General features: G+C 37.7%; 1 protein-coding gene across 1 annotated transcript in view; it reads right to left on the bottom strand.

The window, feature by feature from the left end:
- The window catches only part of TBC1D22A (TBC1 domain family member 22A), a 105,718-nt gene that overhangs the window by 37,411 nt on the left and 56,152 nt on the right, over positions 1-12,155 (bottom strand). The window contains exons 10-11 of the mRNA XM_015823499.1: positions 11,023-11,098; positions 2,692-2,819 (exon numbers count right to left, since the gene is read on the bottom strand). Of these exons, the coding sequence (XP_015678985.1) occupies positions 2,692-2,819; positions 11,023-11,098 (204 nt within the window). The remainder of the gene's footprint in view (positions 1-2,691; positions 2,820-11,022; positions 11,099-12,155) is intronic.

Below are 12,155 nucleotides of genomic sequence, written 5' to 3'. Positions count from 1 at the left end.
CAATTATTTTGCACCTTTAAATCAGACTTGCAGTTGACTTAACTGGAAAATTGTATTTATTCTCATATTACATTTATCCATAGTTACTACATCTCTAACATACAAAATTAAGCCTATGCCCATTTGAAACTTAAACTAGAGAAAATTGATATTTAATCAATCAAAAATAAAACTGTTAACAGCACGGAGTAGTAATTCAGATATATCCCAAAAGTCATATTACAGATAGTCCTCATCTTACGACAGTTTAATGACGGTTCAAAGTTATGATGCCATCGGAACAGTGATTTATGACTTGTCCTTAATTTACAACTCTTGCATCACTCCATGGTCACCTGATTGGAATTCAGACACTTGACAACTGGCTCACATTGATGACCAATTGTAGCATCCTGTAGTCACATGATTACAATTTGCAACTTTCCCAACCAGTTTTTGATAAGGAACATCAATTGAGGAAGCTGGCATCACTTAATGGTCAATGTTTTGTTTAACGGAATAATATGATTCCCTTAATGTCCACAGCAAAAATGGTCATAAAATCAGTCACATAATGACTGACTTAATGACTGTATCACCAAAATATCAGTCCCAAAAGTGGTCATAAGCTGAGGGTCATTCGTACATTACTGTTTCAGAGGTTTGGAAAATATTTTTTGTTCTTATTCTCTTGTGTTTTTTTTTTACTATTGAAAAGAAGTGCAACATTTGTCAAACACATAAAAATTTATTCTTTATTGAACTGAATTATATTGCACTTCTGTCTAAAAATATTTGAGGGGTTCTTACAAAGATGAGGGGCTTCTACAAAGACAAGGGGATCAAACTATTTTCCAAAGCACCAAAAGGCAAGACAAGAAAAAATGGATGGAAACTAACCAAGGAGAGAAGCAACCTAGAACTAAGGAGAAAATTCCTAATGGTGAGAACAAACAACCAATGGAACAGCTTGCCTTCAGAAGTTGTGTGTGCTCCATCACTAGAGCTTTCAAGAAGAGACTGGATAGCCTGAAATGGTATAGGGTCTCCTGCTCAAGCAGTGGGTTGGACTAGAAGACCTCCAAGGTCCCTTCCAACTCTATTATTCTATGTTCTGTGTTTTAAAAAGATTATTTTTAGGTCAGCTGGTCAAATGGATTGAGAGATGTAATTTTTAAAAAGACAAGGCTTGACTTGGTTGTGGAATACTGTGGGGTTTGCTGTGTCACTCTACATTTTACTGGTCACTGGTTCTGGTAAATATTCACTTATTCTGGTGAATATTTCTGACTAAAGTAAATAGCTATTTATTTTTCCACTTTCAAAATGATTAGTGCTTTTTAGATACTAAAAATACTATTATTTCCTTTGAAAATTTTGATTATTTTTTTTTTAAAAAACAGCATACTTAAATACATCAAGTTGCATTTTCACGTTTTTTTAAATGTATCTACCAGCTGGACATAGTAAAAAAATAGTGATAAAATAGTAGTAAAAATTGTTGTAAATAAACAGCCAAAGTTTAAGAAAAAAATTAATTTGCTCATGCATTTCGCTTCCTGAAGCCAAATTTTAATGATAATTATTTTGTGGAATTTTTTTTTCTGAAAGTGAGAATAAATCTGCAAAGATTCCTCACTGATAACTTTCAGATGGCAAGTTAATGACATTTATTTCAGAGGGCATAAACTATAAAATTAAGTTCTCTCCCATTAAGCTTTCATGCTGCTACTATTATTATCTATGCACATGTCTTCATGGTTTTTTATTAATTTTATATGGCTCTTTAGTGCTTTTGTATTTCTAGTGGACAGAAGAATATCTGCCAAGGAAACTGGAAAATTTGCTAAAAGCTTTAGTTAAAGAAAAAAAAATCAGATGTATAGAAATTTATGTAATAGAATCTATAGATTCTATACATAAATTCTAAATCTATAGAATCTATAGATTTCCTATATCCAGCTAGGGAATGTTAACTTATAACAAGTTTTTTAATTTATGGGAAGATTGCTATGGGGAAAATCTAAGTGGATTCTAAGAATCAACACTGACAATGGCACATGACCAATCAAGCTATACTTTATGATATATTGAGGCATGTGTATCTAATCTTTCCACCAATAAGATAGAAGAATCTGTCCAATAACAAGAAAGTGGCCAGGAATAACATTCACATATATCAGTTTTAGAAATGAGATATTATCTATTGGTGCCATTAATATACACAAGGAACCTGAGCAAAACTAGTGTCTCTTTTTTGAATTAATTATCAGCTAGGTTCTGATGATGGGGCAGGGAAGAGACTGATCTAAAACGGTATCATTGACCACTTGTAAAACCATATTTTTAAGCCTTCACTAAAGATAAGAGCTGAAAATACAGGTCAAGACCTAAAGCTTATTCTTCTCTATTTTTCCCTTGGAATCTACAATATTTTCTGGTAGTTACAACATACAAGGCTGATATGTCCAAGCATTTACCCACAATAGCATAAATATAATTTCAGAAGATATTATCCTATCGAACACAGACAACTGCAGACAACTCTCTGCTGGCCAATTTTGATGTCAAAATTAAAATCCCTACAAAGGAAACTTTTCAAGCACCCAAAATATCAGTACAAATCAGGTTAAAATAAGTACAGGAAGGAGGAGGAATCATGTTTCGAAACAGCATGGGATACTTAAATGCGGGATCAAGGCAGTGGTTCACCTGGTATGTATCCCAAAGCCTTATGGTACATCGCAGGGGCACTTCTCTCATCAGTAAGTTATTCATCCAACGGAAAGCAAACTGAAGGTATTTTACTTCATGTTGATCTATGTGTTTATGTACTTGCTCTGAAAGAAAAAAAAAGAAAAGAAATAAACTACTGATGATATTTACATAACCCACACAAAGCAGTGTAATATCATATATGTTCCCCACATACTGTATATATCATATAAATGGTATATCATATATATACCCCAAATACAGTTCAGAAAATCCTCCATCCCTCTGGTTCTGGAATATAAGCAGGACCTAGGATTTTAAATAAACCCCATGTATATTTATACAGTCAACTCAAGGCAGTTAACACACTTAATACTCCTCCGTCCTGTTTTCCGCATAACAACCCTGTGAGGTAGGTTGGTATGAGAGATAAAAAGTGGTCCAAAGTCAGCTGGTTTTCATGCTGAAGGGAGACTTAAACCTCACATTCTCCAGAACATTAATCACTACACCACTCTCAGCCTTTATTTGAATGTCTCCAGTAACAGAGCACACACAACTCCAGGAGGCAAGCTGTTTCATTGCTAGGCAGTTCAAATGCAATAGAGGTCCAACCAGGAGCTCAGCTACTTTTCTCCTCTGCACTCCCCCTTAACTCACAGATCGCAGCTCTTCCCAGCTATGTCTAATTAGTTCAAATGAAATGGAGGTCCAACCAAGAGCTCAGCTACTTTTCTCCTCTGCACTCCTCCTTAATTCACAGATCGCAGCTCTTCCCAGCAACCTCTAGGCAGTTCAAATGCAATGGTGGTCCAACCAGGAGCTCAGCCACTTTTCTCCTCTGCACTCCTCCTTAATTCACAGATCACAGCTCTTCTCAGCAACTTCTAGGCCAGTGGTTCTCAACCTATGGGTCGGGACCCCATTTGGGGTCGATCGACCATTTCATGGGGGTCGCCAAGGAAGGCTGTCCGCCATTTTTTTTGTCTGCCATTTTTTCCCCTTTTCCGGCGGGTGCCTTACCTCCCTTGGGCTGGGCCAGCTGGTGGTCGGCCTGCTCCGTCTCTGCCGCTTGCCAGCTACGCCTCGGCCGACGCAGGGGGCGGAACCATGCATGCGCGGCACTCCCGGGCAGGGAAAGTCCTCGACTTATGACCGGTTGGGTAGTCCTTGACTTACGACCGGTTTAGTCCTCGACTTACGACCGGTTGGGGTCGCGGCATTAAAAAGGTTGAGAACCACTGCTCTAGGCAGTTCAAGTGCAATGGTGGTCCAACCAAGAGCTCAGCCACTTTTCTCCTCTGCAACCCCCCCTTAACTCACAAGATGGCAGCTCTTCCCAGCAACCTCTATGCAATTGGAGGTCCAACCAAGAGCTCAGCTACTTTTCTCCTCTGCACTCCCCTTAACTCACAGATTACTTTTAACTTAAATGTTATCTTATGTTAACTAAAGCTTTACTCATGATTAAAACAAATAGGCAGCAACTTCCACTGATTTATATAACAATTATCAGAATATCTTGTGGATAATGAAACCTGCAAACCAAGGCAATTTAAATGTTTCAAACTTCTTTTAAAACAAAACAAAACAGAAAAATATTGAATTTACCATGGTGTTTTTTTTTAAATTATTTCTTAACATATTGAAAAATGCACAACTAAATGCAAAGCTTTTAAGTGTCATTTATTTGATAATATATGAACAGACGAAAGAAAACGCTCAGGCTGAAAAAAATTCATTCCTCTTTTTTCGTAAGTAATTGTGAGCAGATGTTATTTCACTGATAAAGGTAATTTGGTTGGCAATAATTCTAAATTTAAATTTTCCATTTCATTGAAAGTAAGCATGCAGATGTAATAAATGACTTGGCAGATGTAATTATTGCCTTCTTTCAGACTTAGAATTTTTCCAAAGATACTTATGCAGCAGTTTGCAACAATAAAATTATGCTAAATCTTCAACAAACAATAGCGCTTGTATCAAAATGAAGAAACATAAGTGATTTTATTTTAACAGTCTTTTCAGCACTTTTATATCTCATATAAAACGACTGAAACTATTTGAAGTAGGGCATCCAGTTTTTAAAAATATGTTTAGAAACCCACAATTTATATCATTAATTTACTGTGTTTGGGTTTAAGAGGTAACATGTTTATACGGGCGCATGATGTCTTTTACAAACAATTAAAAATAATGGGTCCATAATTTATCCTTAAACAGACTACGTGAAAAAAACACAACGTTTAGTTAAAATGGTATCTTAACATAGTAAGAACATATTCATTAGATCAAATACTTCTGACATAAAGCACTGCCTGGAGTTAGAACTTAAAGCTATAGCAGTTTCAGGCAGTCTTCCGCCAGAATTTCTGTTTGTTGTGCGTCTCGTTCAAGTCAACCGCCTCTCCTGGAGCCTCCAAAAGTAAAAGTGAAGCTCTCATTGTTGCAACCAACTGATTGTCCAATGGTCCAGGAATAGTTAAATGGTAAAGAAATGGACTAACCATATTATTTGAAGTGGGAAAACCAACTTCAAATGCTTCCAGCAACATTACAAAATGCTTCTCTCACAAATCTTTATATTGCTTTATTTATTTTATATTCTATCCTAGTGCCCAGGAACATAAATAACTACAAACCCAATGTAGCATAGGGCAATAGCTTTTGCCCTATACTTCTCCACCTGGTGTATAGAAAAGCTTCCTTTACTCTAAACTATTCTGAAACAGAAGCATGTATTTTAAATTTGATTACTTGTATTCCTGAAAGAATTAAATAAGTTTCATCATATATCTCATGTAAAATGACCATATGTAAGGTTAGCTAATGCTCAGTTCTGAAAATGCTGCAAAAATGTTTAGGCTAAATTCACTAGTTTTGTATTTAACAATTTCCTTGGTAGCCTCAGATGATCAGAAATTCCGTAGGGAACAGCACAGGAACAGGAAAGTGATAAGATTTTCCCTTTATCAATCCAATTGGTTTTTATGCCATCCTTATAGAAATATAAATGCTGCACTAAAAGAGTTAGGATGGGTCATTCTAACCATCCCTCAACCTATGAGGTAACACTCATGTATCTATATTCAACATACCGTATGTTCTTGGTAGGATGGATTTTTGTTTTAATTAAACAGAAGTTCCTATTAACAAAAAGATCAGAGATGCCGGTATACAATTGTGTACAAATGATGGGTTTCAGTAATCAGTCAAAATAATAACAGATTAATATATGAAATTACCCTATTATTTCAAACTCAAATAATGAACTTTATATTGAATTTCCCTAGCCCATGAAATTAATTTCAATTGATACATTTAATTTTACTGTCTGAACCAACATCACTAAACTCCATAAATCAGAGAGAAAAATCAAATGGTACAAGCTTTCCAAAAAGCTCTTGCTGTTTTATACCAGGAAATGAACTTGATCATGTTCAGTAAAACTGAGTTAATACACCCTAGAAAAGTAATTAAAATAGTTTGTCTTTAACACTTTATATACAGTTTAAAACAGCTTTGCTTATAAATATTGTAATGCAACAAATCCACTGAAACTGAAATCTTAATCCACAAGATAAAGAACAACTCTTTCATAAAAAGACAACATATGCCTGTAATTCTAAGAGCTGTACATTTATTATGAGTAGTTCTGCAAGATGTATGATGGGGGGAGGGAACCCTAACAGGCAATAGAGAAATTATGCCTAGATTAATAAAGATTCCATGTGAAACTGTGCTGACAACAGTTTTTGACAGCAAGTTTGTATTAACATTAAGATAATTAAATGTTATTTAATTTTTCAGGATGACATTTCATCACAATGAGAGCCAGTTTGTGTAGTAATATTCTAGTCCAGACATGTCAAACACAAGGCCCGGGGGGCCGGATGCGGCCCACAAAGTGGTTTCATGTGGCCCGTGAGGCCATCCTGGAAACAGTGAAGGAACGGCCTCCTCTGCCTTGGCCCTGGCCCAGGCTGGCCAGAGCCAGTGTACAATTTTGTGGTGGCCATCTATGCTGAAACGCATTCAGTCTTAGCTCCACAAGGCCGTCTAAAAACAGCGAGGAATCAGCCCCTGCCGCGTCAGCCCCGCCCCCTGGGTGCATGCTGGGGAGGTGTCACCCTTTGTGAGGAATGAAGAAATGGACCATGCCTTGGCGCTTGCCCCGGTCCCACTCCCTTCTGCCAGAGACCCTCAGATCTGTCCCACTCCTGCCCAGGCCCCCACAGGCACCCTTGACGTGAACAATGTAGAGCTGGCCATGCCCACCCAGTAGGCCACACCCACTCCATCCATGCCCAGCCAGTAGGCCGCACCCACCCTGGCCACACCCACCCGCCCCCTGAGGGCAACCGCAATGCTGATGCGGCCCTCAATGAAATTGAGTTTGACACCCCTGTTCTAGTCCTTCCTTAGGTTTGAAAGCTGGTTGCATGATTTTCGACCAGTGACAGTCTCTCAGCAACCAGGTTTGTTGTTATGGGGAACATAGGAGACAGGAACATTAGGTTTGCTCATATATAAAATACATAAATATATTTTTCATATATAAAATGAAAAAATATATATATAAAAATATAGTAACAATACCAACAATGTATCCCGAGTCCTTGAGAAGCATTTGATAGGAGGACAAAAATGCCAGATCTAATCTAAACATCTGGATGACTGTGCGATAAAACTATACTAATAATAATAGTGGGCATCCTTCCATTGGGACAGGACTCATTGGCATGCCAGGTTATTTTTAGATTTTTAATTTATCAATGTGGTCCTTTCCTCTCAACAAGTTATGAAGGCCTACTTTAAAGTGATTTTCATTAGTGCAAGTACTTATGACCATTTGTTTAATGATGGTTCAAAGTTACAACAGTCTCGGAAAAAGTGACTTACAAACTTTACCTCAAAGTTAATACTGTCACATCATAATTCAGCTCTTTGGAAACCAGCTCTCATTTATGATGGCTGCAGAGTCTTGTGGTCACATGATCATGTTTTGTGATCTTCCCAGCTAGCTTCTGACAAGTAATTGTGGAAGCTAGATTCACTTAACAGCCATGTGATTTGTTTAATGACCATGGTGATTTGCTTAACAACAATAAAAATGGTTGCAAAATTGGGCCTGATCATGTGAGAACTTACTTGATGACCACATCACTTAGTGGCCAGAATTCTGGTTCCAATTGTGGTCATAAGTTAAGGACTACCTGTATTCAGTTTTATTTAAAGTTTTTAATAACCAGTCAGCAGATTATGATAACATTTTACTTTGCTATCCTATTTATACCCTAGTTTTCAGGCATTAATCCTTGCTGTCTAGTTATATAACTAACATCTTCTACAATATCTGAATATTTCACCTAGCATTTTGTAGAGCAAAGGGTCCTTTTCTTTCTTGTTTGGTAATATTTGGTTTAATTCAGATGTTACAAGGAGTTTGAACTCCAGTCACAGCTCTGACCTAGGATCCAATAGCTGGCAGGAGAACCAGGAAGCATCCAGGCCTTGTTTGGCTTGTGGCTAAGAGCACAACAAGGTACTATAACAGTGTTTCTCAACCTTGACAATTTTAAGGCATGTGGACTTCAACTCCCAGAATTCCACAGCCAGCATTGCTGGCTGTGGAATTCTGGGAGTTGAAGTCCACATGCCTTAAAATTGTCAAGGTTGAGAAACACTGTACTATAAAGTCAGAAAATTCTATCATCTAATTCAATTTTATCTATAGTGACCAACAGTCACCCTTCATGGTTTTAGGTGTTAGTAACAACTTTTAAAGCGCTCCATGGCAATGGACCTAGGTATTTGCAAGACCGCCTCCTACCAAACACCTCCCTTCGGCCAGTCCGCTCCCACAGAGAGGGCCTCCTTAGGGTGCCGTCGGCCAGACAATGCCGGCTGGCGACTCCCAGGGGGAGAGCCTTCTCTGTGGCAGCTCCTGCCCTCTGGAATGACCTACCCCCCGACCTACGTACAGTTGCGGACCTGCGCCTTTTTCGCCGAGCCCTGAAGGCCCATCTATTCCGTGCGGCCGGCCTGGTGTAGCTTGATTATGTTTCAGTGGGGTTTTTTTTACGGGTGTGTTTTTTACGGGTGTGTTTTTAGAACAGGCCCGTTATTTAATTCGATTTTAAAACAAACTATTTATTACCGTGGTTTTTAGTATCGCCTGTTCACCGCCCTGAGTCCCGCAAGGGAGATAGGGCGGTATATAAATTTAATAAATAAATAAATAAATAAATAAATGGTTTTAGGCAAGCTCTTCCTTGTTACACTTGGAAATATCAAAGATTAAGCTATTTGAATGAAAACATGTGCCCTCTCTCAAGCCATGGTTTTTCTGTGCAAGAGAAGAAGGAAAGAAGGTGGTTCTCTGTTCATCTGAATAGTAATCACACTTTTCTTTAAAAAAAAAAACTGAGAAAATCATTTATTAGAACAGGATTGTCAAACTGCTGGCCCATGGGCCGGACACATCACGAGGAAACTGTGCCCACTCCATTGCCGGCAATGGGGAAAAAGTTCCGATACTGTCACGTGATGTCACGTGACGTCGTGAGTTTGACATGTCTGTACTAGAAGATTGCTTATGTACAACTTCCATCTGACCCTATTAAAAACTAGTTATAATGCATAACTTCACGTAATGATAAACACTGATAAAATGTATGTTAAAATTTCAGCACATCATACAGCATCAAGCATCACTATTTAGCAAATCCCATCGCAAACAGAAAAAAAATGCCAAGGTAGAATTGCTAGAATTAAGCTTATACTGCACATTAAACCATATAAGTGATTGTCTCAAGAAGCTTGTCCAGCTTAGCCTATTTGAGAAATAGCATTTCTTTGGCACACACCAATAATTGACAGGCAGTGTCACAATATATGCTTAGTTCTGCTTGGCATCTTTTTGCTCATTAATTTAGCAAACTACCAAGAGAATATGTTCAGAACCGGTAAGCATTATCTCCTGAATTTTGTTTAATTAAACCGTGCTTTAGCAATATGACAGTCAGCATTTCATGATGGGGATTGTTTTAAGAATGAAGGCAGAAAATATTTCAAAATAACCCTGCTAAACATGTAAAAGGCATTAAATCTACCGTTCCATCCCATGTAATTTATTTCTAGTATTAAATATGTTATTTACAAAGCTGGTAATTAATTGGATTCCATTAAAAATATTCACAGGTTCCTTGTAACTAAGCAATACACAAACAACACATAATATCAAAGAACAGCTATATTTAAAAAATCCTGTCAAACTCTTATAATTATTGAACTTAATGCACAGTGAATGCTAGCTGCCTTTGGTAAGCAGACATTAGTTTGCAGCAAAGTGATTGACATTAAATGTCGATTACATTACTTAATAAAATCTAAAGATAATGGCTCAACATCTAGTAGCTTTTCTTTAGGTGACACATTGCAGTAATTGTGCAAAGGCCACTGTGCCCCACAGCGGTTGAAGGTAACACCTTACTTATGAAAAGCTGCATTACAGTAGGGGCAAAATGTTGCAGGGTAACCAACCCCATTGTAGTTAAACTCAGCCTTTTGCATTATATGGATGGAAATCAATGGACCCAATTCCTGTCTCCCAATCTACAACTGTATTCTCTGCTCCTTTTAGAGAAACTTTCTCCTTGGAAGAGTTAAAAGTGATCAGATAATTTTTTTCAAACCAGATGCTAGTTAAAAGTTTCATCTTGGTACCACATTATAAAAATCAAAAGCCTCTCTCAATAACTGGTCAATATCATTAACACTTTACGGAGGAAAACTTATGTCTGCTCAATTTCAAACCATGCCCACTACAAACCACAAAGAAAGGTTTTGCAGACATCCAGTAGCGGATCCCTCTTCTCTTGCAGTGTTAGCCAAGTAGATGGCACCAACCATTACATCCTCTAGAACCCTATCTATGATTAAATAAGAGGGCAAATACTAATGATAAACAAGCTTAAGGGGTCAGATGCCAAATGACAAGAACTGCCTCCTTGCAGATGAAATTCAAACTGTTAGTAGTCAGGTTGCTCCCTTTGCATTGCTCTCTTTAAAGCTCAGAAATAATTCTTTAAGCTCTTAATTTTACTATTGGTTCCAGTTTAACCCAACTCCTATATATGCATTTTCTTTGATATGTTTTCCAGTCTTCTCTCCTAATTATTTTTTTCTTTTTTTATCCTTGTATAAGGATGTCACAACCTGTGATCACCACAATAGATTAATAGATTAGTATGGTGCTGCTGAAGCTTTTAATTGAACACTCTCCAAAGGACACAATTCAAGTTCCCCTTAGTTTTTAAGGCTTACCATCAATCCGACTAACAAGCTCTTCCAGCATTTTCACTTTCTTCTGAATACCAGGTTGAGCAAAGGTATAGTTATCCTAGGAGACAAAAACATTTTAAAAATTACCTGTTGACTAACAGATACAAAAAAGATGCTTCAAAAAAGTTCACCTATTTAAATGAATAATGCATTTCTAGATCTCACCAGCTGTCAGTTTGTCTCACCATTGATAAATGACCAACAACACAATAATAAAGTTACCAAGAGAAATATTTGTATTAATTATAATTACTTGGCTCTGTTAAGATCTGTCATTGAACAATGGGACATTCTAGCCCAGTGATGGTGAACCTTTTAGAGACTGAGTGCCCAAACTGCAACCCAAAACCCATTTATGCATCGTCGAGTGCCGGGTGGGCGTGGCCCATTGGGTGGGCATGGCCCATTGGGTGGGTGTGACTGCGGTGGTAACGGCAGACTGGGTGGGACTAAAAAGTTCAATCAATCAATCCCAACTTTGCAAGATCTTTTTTTTTCCCCGTGAAAAGTTGAAATTGACTGATTGAATCTTTTTTTTTTTTTGCACATGGCGGCGGAGGCCTAAAGCAAAAAGGTTTTATAAAACCCAGCTGAAGGCCTAGGACTGGGGCGATGGCGCATGTGCCCACAGAGAGGGCTCTGAGTGCTGCCTCTGGCACCCGTGCCATAGGTTCCCCACCACTGTTCTAGCCTGTTTAAGTACGATACCTTTTCTCTAACTGATGCATTACCAACAACAGAAAAATAGAAGCTAGGAGTTATACACCTGAGAGGAAATAAATACATCAGAGAGCAGAATTAGGGAGAGTGTAGACTCATTGGTGTGTTATGTTCAATATTAAGGTGTCAATCGTTATTTCAGTAAAAAAAGGACTGACGTGACATCAATACTGCAAACATGAGAAATTGTCAAGATAACTTTCTTTATAGTAAAGCCAACAATATATTCCCAAATCTTGGAAATAGTTATCTATTCCATACCATAGTTCCTGTTAAAAAGGAAATGCATTATAAATGCTCCATTATTCTGTATTCTAAGGAGTCAACTTCTTTGACAAAGCATCTGAGAATTCTAGAAATGACAAGCTAAAATATCTAAAAAAAAATTCATTCCA

The sequence above is a fragment of the Protobothrops mucrosquamatus genome, unplaced genomic scaffold (genome assembly GCF_001527695.2).
Source record: "Protobothrops mucrosquamatus isolate PMUCROS unplaced genomic scaffold, P.Mucros_1.0 scaffold1888, whole genome shotgun sequence".
NCBI lineage: Eukaryota > Metazoa > Chordata > Lepidosauria > Squamata > Viperidae > Protobothrops > Protobothrops mucrosquamatus.
The sequence above is the reverse complement of the archived record's forward strand: the minus strand, read 5'-3'. Positions and strand labels throughout refer to the sequence as shown.